This window comes from Entelurus aequoreus, linkage group LG04 (assembly GCF_033978785.1).
Source record: "Entelurus aequoreus isolate RoL-2023_Sb linkage group LG04, RoL_Eaeq_v1.1, whole genome shotgun sequence".
Lineage (NCBI taxonomy): Eukaryota > Metazoa > Chordata > Actinopteri > Syngnathiformes > Syngnathidae > Entelurus > Entelurus aequoreus.
Genome location: NC_084734.1, coordinates 48036881 through 48051267, shown reverse-complemented (window position 1 = coordinate 48051267; position 14387 = coordinate 48036881). Strand labels below are relative to the sequence as shown.

General features: G+C 41.4%; 1 protein-coding gene across 1 annotated transcript in view; it reads right to left on the bottom strand.

The window, feature by feature from the left end:
• Positions 1-4391: 4391 nt before the first annotated feature.
• The window catches only part of flvcr1 (FLVCR choline and heme transporter 1), a 34788-nt gene continuing 24792 nt past the window's right edge, over positions 4392-14387 (bottom strand). The window contains exon 11 of the mRNA XM_062043604.1: positions 4392-5475. Within this exon, the coding sequence (XP_061899588.1) occupies positions 5389-5475 (87 nt within the window). The 3' untranslated portion in view covers positions 4392-5388. The remainder of the gene's footprint in view (positions 5476-14387) is intronic.

Genomic DNA, 14387 nt, shown 5'->3' with positions numbered 1-14387 from the left:
ACCACCGTGATTGGAGTTACTTCTGATGAAGACAAATCGGCATACAGGGACAAGGTTGACAGACTCATCCTGGTGTTCAGACAACCACTTGTGTCTGAGTACTAATAAAACAAAGGAGATGGTGTTTGACTTTAGAAAGCGGCGAGGCTCAGAACCAGCAACTCGCACATCAACGGGGATGTTGTTGAAAGAGTGAAATCTTTCTATGTCCAATAACCTCTCCTGGTCTAACAACACAACAGAAAAACTAAAGAGGGCACTGCAAAGACTCCTATTTCTGACTGTTCTCAGAAGGACCAACATGGAGAGGAGGTTCCTGGTTTTATTTTGCAGGGCAGGAATTGAATCTGTCCTTTCATATGCACAGTGTGGCACTCAGGCTGCTCTCCTGAGGATAAAAAAAAGCCTCTCTAGAGAATAAAAAAGGATGGAAGAAAAGATTACAGGCCACACCTGGAGGACATTGCCACATTATGTTTCCTCAGCAGGGCAGAGACATTCATCTTAGAATGAATCGAGCTGCTGCCCTGCTGCAGGAGGTATAGTGCACCAAAAGCGAGGATGAAGAGTATGAAGGACAGTTTCTTCCCAACAGCTATACGTGTCCTTAATTGTCACGGACACACCCATTAAGTGTCCAAAATACCTGCACCTTATTGTGGTGTTTCATTTAGTTAGTTAATTTGTGTGTATGGTGAGTGATCGAGTGGGTTGGAAAATGTTGTTGTGAATTTCTTAATTGAACAATACTTACACAAAGTCTCCAAGGCACAAGCGTATTAGAAAGTATCCAGTAATAAACGTGTCCGCATTAGTCGACTTACTGCCTCATGTGCATAACTTAATAAATTATTGGGGCCGGTAGGTTTCGCCACCACTCCACTTTAACTTAAAGACAGCACAAAGCTGTCATAAGTTTAGTGTTTTTCACCCCCACCTTTGTTCTGTTCGAGTAATTTCGCTTGATCGAACATTTTCAAACATTCCACAGTACAAATTCAAAAAAAGTATATACTGTGATTTATGCTGATATCATTATGTTAACCTGTATCAAGGCTCCAATATTGTATCGAAAGTGAAAAATATGGGTTGCAAAATACGCCTTACGGTTGAAACAAAGACACTGGCAATAATCTTTTATCACTGAGATTTTTTTTTTTTTTTTTACCAAATAATGAAATGTGTATTAACACGCGAAGTCCCAGAGAAGGGTCAATTGACACTTTTACCTAGAAAACACACAAGAGGGTCATTTGACCCCTAGTCCCCCCTGTGGACACTCCTTTTGTTATGAAAATGTGGCTGTTAGTGGCACACGGCAGGGGGCCACTTGAGCCTGTGTGGGGGAGGGGACCTTACAGCTCAAGCTTTAGTTCTGAGGTAGGTTGTGTGTGTTTTTGCAAGGATCAACAGAATGAAGGGATCAACACTCTGACATTTATTGTTAAAAAAAATACAAAACAAAACATATTTACAAAGAATGAAAAAGCAACTGTTTTCCCAGTTTTGGTGTGGAGGGTTGTTGCAGAAGCAATTGTTATTTTTGTGTGCCAAAAATAGTTTAAAAAAAAAAAATTACAAAGAAAAAAGCATATTTACAAAGAATGAAAAACCATGTCCATGTAAACGTGACTGACATACATTTGAGCAGTCACTCACAATCCTGGCACTGCCATTGCTCCTTTCGGCATTTCCCACATGTATAATTTTTCTGTCTACCTAGACAAACTGCCCCTAACAGCCTCATTACCATAACAAAATGAGTGATTAGTGTATTCGGGAAAAGCGTCGGGCCAAATGACCCCTCTCTGGGTCTTCTAGGTAGACAGAAAAATGCTGGGACTTCTAGTGTTAATAGTACATGTTTTTACATTGACAATAACGTAAACCACATGAAAATACATTAAGAAATGAGCAGGTTATGATTCATTTTAAATACATACACACTGGATTGTATTGCCTTAAACAGGAAAGTGCTGTCTAAAAAATGCTGGGTTATTTTTTCTACTCCAATGCAGGGTTGGGTCATATTTATGAGTTATTTCAGTTTTTGTGACCCAACCAGTAACCGTTGTTGCCCATCCCCAAAATTCAAGTAACAACCCAGCAAAGAAGTACAATTTATCCTGCAGTTGAGTTACATTAGGCCATTTTCTACCAAAATGTCAAGAACTTTTGGTTCCTGAAACCTTTTGTTTCTGTAGAACTGTGTGGTTTGTGTTTCCACCACATTTCACAATTCAGGCTAGTTTATACAAATCAGGCTGATGTTGTATGGAGGAGTAGTTTACCGTATTTTAGTGTACAATTACATGTTGTAAAAGAGTCTGTCCACTTTTTGTAGCTTCGCATATTGAAATTAAGTCTGTAAAAAATAAACAACAATAAACTGCATATAGTTAAAAGACGATGGCTGAGTCAAAACACAGCAAGATAGTTCCACTGATCAGCGTTCTCATTCATCCAGGTCATCAGATGTAGTCTAAACTGGATCTAGACTATCCATCCATCCATTTTCTACCGCTTGTCCCGTTCGGTGTCGCGGGGGTGCCGGAGACTAGATATGACCAATCTAAGTCTATGAGCACGAACTGATGAAGCCTACTCGGATGAGAGGCGGAACGTCTTCCAAGACAAACCAAACAGTCGCGATCGATTGAATGCCCTGTGACTAAATTCCTTGTTATTCGTTATTCCGCTCCAAACGACTTCAGTAATTTCCGTAGATTGATGTCACTGGAGTAAGGCTTCTGCAGTCTGACCATAGTATCAGATCAGTCATACTGGAAATACGCAAAAATCAGAAGGAGATGTGCTGTCTATCATTCACAATCCTATATAGATCATGAACACATATGTTTTTCTTATTTTTAATGCATTCTAAGTCGTAAATAAATAAATAAATACATAAAAAGTCAGCTAACAATGTAGTCAATGGGGGCTCTCTATTACGCCGACAAAACTCTCTAAACAACCATCCAAAACCTGCCAACAATACGCTATATACTGTACATACTGTGACCTGAATATTAACCAAATATTAGCGATGTTGTTATAAGTGCTAAGGCAGACAACCCATTTTAAGAGGATTTAGCCATAAATCTAGATGTTGTTCATCTGTGGCATTCAATGTAGACCCGGAGATGGAGACAAACACACACAACCGAAGACAGTGTGTGCAGGGAGACTTTTCGTTGTTAACTCTTTGTGTGCATAATGATTAATTCTTAGTATAAACAGAAAAAAATATGCACATTCAATCAGTTGTCATTGAAGTAGGAGCAGACATTGTACAATAAAGTATCGTTTTATTATGTTTGTAGTTTGTAGTTCTTGTTTAGCACTTACCAATACTGCTACATGATGTTTAGTGTTTCACTAGAGCTGTATCTGTTTAGCAGAGCTTCTAAAACTTGTAGCTCACCCGCATTACATTCAGGATCAACAACATAAGTTTCTGAATCATAATTTTTCCCAATGTAAAAGTCTGCATGATTTGCATCGTTGTTGATGAAGGGATCTGTGGTTCCTACCTTTACGTCACGCGAATGACGCTAGTTCATTATCTCTCAAAATGGCTCAGGAATCTCCATGAGATTGAAACTATTTAGATCATATCAATTTATTTGCAAACTTTGTAAGTCTTTCGGTGTAATACATCAGATATATATGATAATAGCTTTAATATAGAAGCAGCTCTTTTTTTCCACTCTACTGGTACTTTTAAGCATATTCTACATTTTAGGCAAGTCCATGCAGAAAAATGTCTGGACAAACTAAAAAAATCAATAATACAGTAGTATTAGCCACTAGATGAGACCAAACCAGTAAGAGTACGCTGTTCGTGACCACTGATTGGCTCAGCCTCAGGCGACATCACTGTTAGATTAAATGAGTGCAAAGGCGACTCAAGGGTGTTATTTCGTGCTTAGAGAACCCTACAGGTTTTTTTACGCTCCAGTTTAAACATATACAATTTTTGATTCAAATTAAATTTTTATATTGAGTTTATTAAACAAAGGACACTTGTACATTTAATCCCACTTATAAACAGAGCTGGACATTTTAAAAGTTTTATCTGTATCTTCTTACAATTTTTATGGATATTCCTTATTTTATCTCTCTTGTTTTTTATTATTTTTATTATTAGCTTGAAGCCTTGCTTGTCTTTGTTATGATAATATTTTTTACTTTTTACCTTACTGTTTAAATTTAATTTAACACTTTGAGGAAGTAGTGGCTGTTTAAAATTTTTGCTGAATAAATAAATAAATAAACCTTGACCTTGAAAAAAAGCTTTTGGAAAGAAGCTATCTTACCATACACACTGCTTGTTGCCGACATATTTCTGTAGTGGAATGACGTGACACGAAGACGCTCCACATGAAGTCAGCTGACGTTTAATGACATCATCATCTGCCATGACTGACAGTAATTAGGAAGCACATTGCTACTTCCCACAGCAGAATTGACAGGCAACAAATGGACAAGTTGAAATGACACACATTTCATCTACAGTGCTTCTGGATCCATCTACTTCAAGTTCCTGGATCTAAATCCTTAGTAATAAATAATAAGTTAGTCATATATTAGTTGTTAGTCATTGCACTGCATTTGACAGTAGGAATGTTGTTTATTTAAGTATTAGTAAAAGGCAAGTTATTATACTTCTAATAATTACAGTGTGACATGTCTATTTACTAACACATTGCTTTACTTGTCTTATTGGGGGAAAAACATGAATAAGATACAAGTTTAGCAATGAACGCAAATTAATCAAAAAGTAAGCTGTGCTTTCATACTTTCTACTAGTTTGATGTCAAAACATAACATGTCTCTTATTTCTTACGATGAAATAATATTTCAGGTATTCTTTACAAATATCCAAAAGGAATCATGTGTATTTAAATATTTAATGTGTACACAGTGACTAAGTTTAAGTATTAAAAAAAACACTAATTAATCTGAACTTAGTAACTTTTGTGTTCCTCTTTTCTGCATGACGTCATCAAAATGCACTTATGGTTACCACACGCTGGCGAGCTCTCTCCACAGGCACAGCCGCACACAAACACAAGCACATGCACACACACACACACACACACACACACACACACACACACATACATACACACACAACATGCAAGTAGAAAAAGTTGTGCGTGTAGTAGTACACTTTCACTTTGTGTGTCACTGCATGTGCTTCACATGTTTGACTTACATGTTCTGCTCCAACAACAACACAAGAACGCCGAGATGGACCGGATTGGACTCAACCGGTGGCTCCCCTGTCTTCACAAGACAAGTATGTGTGTGTCTTTGATGAGGAAGCGAGGCATTCAAGTAAACTCAGGAAAAGTCCATAGGGACAGTTTGACTTCTTGTTGTTCAGAGGGAGGTTTCACGTGCGAAGCTGAGAGAAGGTTTCAGTTTGTTGTCGTTGGTCTTTTCCTCAGCTGGACACTCAGTAGGAACCTAAAAGACATAACAAACTATATTCATCTAAGTGTAAATAAAAGCAGGGCTGCACAATTTTGGAAAAAAAAATATTGTAAATTTTCTTTCCAAAATTGAGATTGCTGTGAAAATAAGGTGTGATGTAAGACATGTTACTTTGAGACTTAATCAACATATTCTTGTCTCAATATGCAACACATTAAAACAATAGGCAGTAATTTATGCAGAGCGCTTGTCTATACCATGCTCTTAAACTGAAGAATTAACAGATAAAAACTATACAGTGTTTATAATGTAATGTAATCATAATATATAATAATAATAATGCAAGTAACCATTTAAAAGTATATCAACTTTTATTTCTCATTGCTGTAGAATTGCTCACCCTTGTACTGTAAATGGAAGGTAAATAACTTTTAGTTATTCTAAATAAATACACAAACAAAAAAAGTAAAATGTACTCTCATCTCTATAAATTGGACTTGAATAAATATTAAACATCTGAAAGTGGATTTGTTTTCCCAGTTGAAAAAAACTAGGTTGTGTTGCCATTGTTTTTTATTGTCACCACGGCACTCTCGCTTGTTTGTCCGTGTTGATGGGCTCATTTTGCCCTTTCGGGTTGAAGCTGAAATATTCTCACGAGACATTTGGTTGTAATCATATTGTTTCCTTTTCATTTTTGTTATTTTGCGGAACTTCTCACTAGCGGGTTGCGAGTAGGGAGGCATGAATACTGTGTGTGTAAGCTAGAAGTCCTGGGGCCTCATGTACAGAGAGTTGCGTGGCTTTCCGACTAAAAATTGATGTACGATCAAATTTTAAAAAACAGCGTACGCAAGTAAAAATTCAAGTGTATTTAGAGTGTTTGCACGCACAAATTCAAGCACATTTCTTTGTTACATTGCAATCTACTTAAAATCGAGCACAGACGTGTGCATGGCTTGGCATGCCTAGACCGCACCCAGACCACGCACCCTAATAAATACGCAAATCATGATCAAAGTAGCAATGTGCCTAAGAACGGCACGCGCTGCCCAATGAGGACTCAGTAGGAGGTGCCTCTTTCTCCTGCTACAGAAACAGCACACATGCTAAAAAATAACAATAATTGGTCGGGCATCAGGAACAAAGTGACGAAGAAGATGGATTTACATCGCCAAAACAGACAAGCGTTCCTGAAAAGATAATTGCTGCAACTGTCCCCTTCCTTCGCAGAAACCGTGTCCCTCCCGCTCGCCCCTGCCTGCTGGAGTTACAAAAACACATTGTGGAAAAATGATCACCTCTATAAAATTAAAGACGTCCTCACAAATATGAATATGAAACATTAAATGCATTGGCAAAAATGTGAATTTTGTGTCTTTTGTTTATCTGTGTTGGCCCTGGTGGTGACTTGTCCAGGGTGTACTCCGCCTTCCGCCCAGGTGCAGCTGGGATAGGCTCCAGCACCCCCGCGACCCTGAGAGGGACAAGCGGTAGATGCCTCAATGTTTTTAACATTGTTAAATTAAAACGTTGCCGAGTCCGCATGTGAGGGGTGTGGGGGATTGTTCATATGTCTCTGATGTGCACGTCAATAAGTCTGAGAAGCAAAAAATTGGCACTTTTTAATGGGAACATTTACCCATCATTCCTTTTGTGTGTCGCTAAAGTATCCACAGCCTGTAGAAATGTGCTTACGAAAGCTATGGAGTTGCTGTGAGGCAGCGCACATTTCCACGGCAACGTCAGTTTTACATCTCAACTTTGACGTTAAAAAGGGCCTGGTGCAGGTTTTTGTGCGTAGGTATGCTGTATACATGAGGGCCCTGCTCTCCGCCCACTGAGACAAAGATTGTGGATAACTGAAAAGAGGGCTCAATGCGTTCAGTTAATTCTACTGTTAAACGCGCTCAGGTGCTGAGAGCGATGCACGGAGTGTGACCTCTTTCTCCATGTTTGAAAAGCTAGATGAAGAAACAACCACACACGTACTCAGTCTCATTTCTTGCTGCCAGCAAAGTATTTCAACTTCATTTTCCTTATCTTTCGATTGATGTACTTATTGACTATCGCCCAGGCCTACTCACCATCAAAACTTTTCCCAAGGCACTTAAGGTAAAGTGTTTGTTATTAGCGTACACAAACTTGCTGTTTCCTTAAACCCTTTGGATTGGCCAGGATGCAAAGGGCACGAGTCTCTACAGTTCTGATTGGAGAACATGTCTGTCACTGAAATGCTGGTGACGTTGGAGAGAAAATGAAAACTTGCCTCTTGCATTTTGGTATTAGCACTTTTTTTGGGTGGGGGGGCGGGGGAGCATTGTTGGGTGTGGGCTTAATGATGCCATTGGCAAATTTGCACATTTGGCCATGACACATGTGCATGTAACATAATTTTTAGCTTTTTCTCATGAGATGGTGTTTTTTTCCCAGGGTTTGATTAATGTGAAATAAGTCGCAGTTTGTGCACTTTGGAGACTACCGGTTTACGTTTTTCGCAGGGAAGACAAAGTGTTCTTTGCGCTAACGCTAGTCATGTCTCCTGCTACTCAGAGGTTGTGCTTGTAGAGGAGCCCTGCATGTGTGACAAGAGAATGTTGTTAAACCGCACTCCCTGACACCTTAATACAGGTGTGTCAAACTTGACAATCACACAGGGGACCAAACAGGATTAATTGACCCCTGCCTCACCACACCGATGTTAAGGCACATGCATGCGGTGTATAACACACGCAGGTGATTAACAAAACATGTGTTATGTGCCAGGCATCTGTGGTCGTGTTTTCTATGGAAGTATCCATCCATCCATCCATTTTGTACCGCTTGTCCCTTTCAGGTCGCGGGGGGTGCTAGAGCCTATAGCAAAATGATTTGCAAACGTGTATCTCAATATGTGCACGTGCAATCCTATTTGTGTGTCTGTATATCAATCCGTGTGTGTATTCAGACGTATGTGTGTTTTAAGTTGTTTGTCTGTCTCTAAACAGAAAGAACCCTCGATAGGCTGTCTACATACACGTGACTTTTTTGACACTTCTGCCATGTAAGATTTGAGCGAGCGCATCCAGATTCCATCCATCCATTCATTTTCTACCGCTTGTCCCGTTCGGGTCGCGGGTGGAGCTGGAGCCTATCCCAGCTGCATTCGGGCGGAAGGCGGGTTACAAGTCACCACCTCATCACAGGGCCAACACAGATAGACAGACAACATTCACACACTAGGGCCAATTTAGTGTTGCCAATCAACCTATCCCCAGGTGCATGTCTTTGGAGGTGGGAGGAAGCCGGAGTACCCAGAGGTAACCCACATGGAGAACATGCAAACTTCACACAGAAAGATCCCGAGCCCAGGATCAAACCCCGGACCTTCGTATTTGTGAGGCACAGGCACTGTCATGCTCGCTTGGCAGCTCTGAGCAAGTGTTGAGAGTGGTCCATTGTTGTTGACTTCAAGCAAAATAACATGATCAGTGACTGCAAGGCCCCGACTAGTGGTGAGTATAAAGAAAGGCAAGGGGGAGTTACAGACAGACAACTCTGTTTACACGTTCAATTCGCTGTACAGACAGATCTAAATAACCAATCCAAGATCAAGCCATCAATCCACTGTGCCTACATTTAACCACCCACGGAAGCACTACGCAATTTAAACCAATCAGAAACAACGTAAGGCGGGTCTTGGCATCGCTCTTTTACCATACTTGCCAACCCTCCCGTTTTTAGCGGGAGAATCCCGATATTCAGCGCCTCTCCCGACAACCTCCCGACAGAGATTTTCTCCCGACAAACTCCCGGTATTCAGCCGGAGCTGGAGGCCACGCCCCAAAAAAAAAAAGTCTGCCGCAGCTGCGATTGGACCTGACCAGCCTCCGGGTACAAGTACTGGAGTACCAATTGCTTGCCAGGGAAGATCTTCCCCAGGAAGCAAGAATTGACCGGTTTTGGGCCATGCTAGGGAGAGATGGAAGATTCCACACTCTCGTGCATTTGATGAAAGCACTTTTGTGCGTGCCACACAGCAATGCATCATCAGAGAGGGTGTTCAGCATGGTTAGAAAAATAGTGACAGAGAATAGAAAGAGGATGGACAATTCAACCCTTAACAAAGCATTGTACTTTCAAGTACAACAATGAGTAGATGAGTGTTGTGTGTGTGTGTGTATATGTGTAAATAAATGAACACTAAAATTCAAGTATTTCTTTTATTTATATATATAATAAAATAAATATATATATATTGTTGGAAGCAGATCAGAATCATATCCATATTTAAGTGTTACTTCTTTCTAAACTCCTATAGTCATATAAAGAATAGCTAGTATTCTTCCTTCTTTTCAGTCTCATAGTAAGGTGTTGGCCTTCTAGATTGGAATGTGTCAGAGTAGAGATAACTCGGAGTAGTCTAAACAAAGGGAGTGGGGGCGAGGGACAGAGGGAAGATCACGGGACTTCCGGGGGTTTGAGGGGAGACCGAGCTAGACCGGGCTGGGGAACGCTGGTGTGCTAGATTGGTCTCACGTTTGTCCTCTAAGCTTGGAGAATAAACCACAAAATACCAATTACTGCCTGTTGATTGAATACAAACGTCATCTTATGTGCCATAAAAAGAATCTGGGAGAGACTAGCAATTTGAATTCCCCATTGGAGGAATGCTGGTCAACGCAACAATTTGGGGGCTTCGTCCGAGATGGCACGCTGTTGATTGATGACTTCTTGCAATCTTCTGGACAGACTCAATTGGCCAATTCAAGGTAAGCAGAACCTTTCTTTTTAGATAAAATCTGCGTTAGGAGTCTGTCCTGAAGTCTGTAAGTCAAACACTGTTTTGTAATCCCAGGCACAGAGAGGTGATTTTGATAGATTGATTGCATTTTTGCAGAGCCTGCCATTGCATTAAAATTGTAAATAAGTGGTCAACTCAGGCCATTGTGTCTCGATTACCGTGACGGGCAGTTTCATTGACGAGTGAACTAATAGTTGGGTGTAGCTTACCCTGGGAATTTGGTCGTCCCTTAATGAGTTCGGGTTGCAAGATCCCAGTGACGATAATAGGGCACTGAAACGTAAGGAAAAGGCTGGAGGCCATTTGTAAAAGGTACAATAAAGACTCCCGGGTTGCAAGATCCCAGTGACAATAATAGGACACTAAAATTAAGGAAATATAGACACAATGGCCTTGGAGTGTGACAAACAGAAATGTGATGGCAGCGGGGGAGGAATGTGATGAATCATTACTGTTTAACGCTTGAATGGACGGTTGTCGACAATGGAATTAGCAGGTAGAGTTTAAAAAGAAAAAAAAGAAAGAAAAAAAAGAGAACGTTCATTGAAAGGGTTAAGAGGGAGTTTACAATACTCGAAAAGTCGTGAACTCAAAAGTCTGGTAAAATAAGGAAATAAAAAATAAAATAAAATAAAAAAGTAACTGGAAGTTTTATGGTAGGTGAAACGCAGAGAGAGTGCTCGTGTGTGTGTGTGCGTGAGTGCTTACGCGTGCTCGTGTGTGTGTGTGCTGCTGAGTGTGTGTGTGTGTGTGTGCGGGAGTGCTTACGCGTGCTCGTGTGTGTGTGTGCTGCTGAGTGTGTGTGTGTGTGGGAGTGCTAGCGTGTGCGTGTGTGCTGCTGAGTGCTTGTGTGTGTGTGTGTGTGCGCTGGTGAAAATGGAACGCGCAGAGATAGAGTAAAAGGAGCAAGGTTGGTGCTCGAGAATTTAAGAGTTTGGCGTATGATAAAAGTAAGCGGGGATTACGTGGAAAAACGAAATGCAGCAAAAGAACCGATGATTAATGAGACAAATATGACAGAAGAGACTGATTGTTTTTTGTCTGCCGCGCATGCGCAAGACAATTCAAACGACCCGCCCAGACTTTGACTAGGCCACCGCCCCCTACTTCAGTGACAAGAGAAGGAGGTATTAATACGCCCCCTCTAAGATTAATCCTGCCTCCGAAAATTAACCCCTTGTAGTGAAGTGAAGTGAAGTGAATTACATTTATATAGCGCTTTTTCTCAAGTGACTCAAAGCGCTTTACATAGTGAAACCCAATATCTAAGTTACATTCAAACCAGTGTGGGTGGCACTGGGAGCAGGTGGGTAAAGTGTCTTGCCCAAGGACACAACGGCAGTGACTAGGATGGCGGAAGCGGGGATCGAACCTGCAACCCTCAAGTTGCTGGCACGGCCGCTCTACCAACCGAGCTATACCGCCCTTGTACACGTCTGACCATTTTCTCCGGCAGACATTTTTGACACATGACATTAACACTTTGGACATACTACAATATAAGTCTCTTGCCGATGCATACATGCAAGCCATTGTTGACCTTGCTTTCCCACCTGTACCTCCGGGAGGGAACCTTTGGCCAAACACTTTGGACAAAGTTAACCCTGATATACACGGTGCCAAAACCAACATATGGCATGGACATTTTATTCATTCCATGCAAAATAGGGCTAATGACAGAGCAACAAGGAAACGACTACTTAAATTACAGATCGCTGAAGATAAAAGGTTAAAAGAACCAAAAGGTCAAAGATCAGCTAGGGTATATTCAGCAGTGGGTGACCTTGCTTTTGAGTTCCAACAGGTGGAGGAAAGAATCCTCAACAGACGTGCGGTTGGACTCGGGTGGTGGACAACACGATGCTTCAAAGCCGGTCTGGGGTAGACACTGTTTCGGCTGTGACCAGCCTGGTCACTGGAGTCGTGACTGTCCGAACATTTCCGAACAGGAAAGGTTCCGTCGTGCCAACAAACGAACACGAAGGCGGGAAAGAGGACGCCCACATCAGGAGCCGCAGCAGGAAGTACCGACAGGACCCCTGCTGGACATGAGTGTCAACGAACAATGTTACCAGCCACCCATTCGATTCTGAATGCAGAGGTACCAAAAAAACTGTGTGCTTCCTCTTTAAAGGTCGAAGGCTTCGCTGGGGTCACAAGAGGGTTACCTGTCACCAAACCACTTCCGGTTCAGATTGCTGGACCTCCTTTACAGACTGTACCCTGACATTCAAATCGCACAGAAGGAACATTCCTGGTGTTACCTGACGGCTCAACCACCCAGCTGCGACACCACTACCAAGACTCCTCCATGAGCTCATACCACAGCCTGAAACAACAGGAATGGCTGACATCCAACTGCTATAACAGTGAAAACCCTGACTGGCTGAGATGCTTCCGTGTGTACTGCCACCCGACTCGCCATATGTTATGATTATTTATATATGTTGGAACTCAAGGTGTGGCTGCTCATATTGACCTATCTTTGCAACAGCTAGCATGGTATAAGATGGACACAATAGTGTCCCACATTGTTCACTTGCTCTCTGTCTCGCCTACAAAACCAAAGAACTTAGGTCCAATGATAAGACACGGCGTAGCTGCCAAACATTACACCGACACCCAAATACCACATTTTCAATTGTTTAGGTTTAGCCCATGGTTATGTTAAACACATAACTATGGGCTGCACTTTAGACACCTGTAAGCTACGAGGAGCTAGCAGCTACACAACAACTGAGCTAAAACGACACATTACACATTTAAGCATATCAAATAATTATAGTTGCTCATTACATACACATAGTCGTCAAGACAGAAGTCTGATAGAAAGTATTCAGTAACAAACGTGTCTGCATCATTCAACTTTCTACAACATGAGCTTGACTTAATGAATTATTGGGGCCACCAGGTGTGGTAAAATTTCAAAATACTATTGCTAAAGCATCCGCCATAAGGGTAGTATTTTTCTAGTATTGGTGACAATATAAATATAAGCATATTTTGTTACTTTCACCATATTGAATAAGTTACATAAAAGTTAGGGTTCAGATGAGTTTGAATTAATTGTGATATTGCTAAGGGGTCCCCTACCCTAACAACACCCCCCAGTGGACCATGGAGGCTGAAGAGACAATCATTGACCTCAAACATGACCTGCCCTCCGCTACTTGACTATTAGCTGACCTTTTTCTTAGATGTTTCTGAAAGTGATAGTATGACTAACACAGTCCTTTTTTTCAGAAACAGACTCCTTGGAACAAAATCGACAATCATCCGACTCTGACACATTCCATAGTTTTAACGTTTTTACCGTGGGTAAGAAGTTATAACTAATTTTAATTTGAAAATAACGATTTTACACATCGATAGTAGTTTAGTAGATCAAATTTAGAATATGGAGAAGGTGAGGGTGAACCATGTATAGTCTTTGATTTCACTGATATGATCAATACGGTACAAGGGAAAAGGTACGTACTGACTTGTGTTGACAATCACAGTGGTTGGCCGGAAGCAACAACAACCTCAAAAGAGGACGCAATATCAGTAATTAAATGACTTGTGAATGACCTAGTACCCCGACATGGTTTCCCCAAAAAGATTAGGTCAGACAATGGCAACCATTTAAAAAAAAAAAAAAAAACTCACTTAGCCTTGGTCGAAAAGGCTTTCGGACTAGAACACAGGTTTGGGGTACCATCCTGAGTCCCAAGGTAAGGTTGAAAGGATGGACCAGAACATTAAAAACTAATTGGCTAAAATCTGTGCACAGACCAAATTGAATTGGATTGACATGTTGCAATTAGCGTTAATGATCATTCGAAGGTCCGTGAATAAAACTGTTTTACCGCCCTTTGAGTTTTTCACCCTATGAGCTGCATACAGGTCAGCGCTTCCCAGGACCAGCAGCCCCATGGAAGGAGGAATCAGCGTAAAACCAAAATGGTATTTTACACAAAAAATTGCAGAATTTGTGTGCCAGTTCTTCTGTACAGATTCCCTTCCGCCCGCTGAGAGGGTCAAGATCAAGGTCATCAAACGCAAGTGGACGGAGCTCAGGTGGACTGGTCCCTTTGGGGTCGTGGAGCGGACGTCCCACGCCCTTCGACTGGCTGGTAAAGGGGACACCTGGTACCACCTCTCCCTCTGCACTACAGCTGAA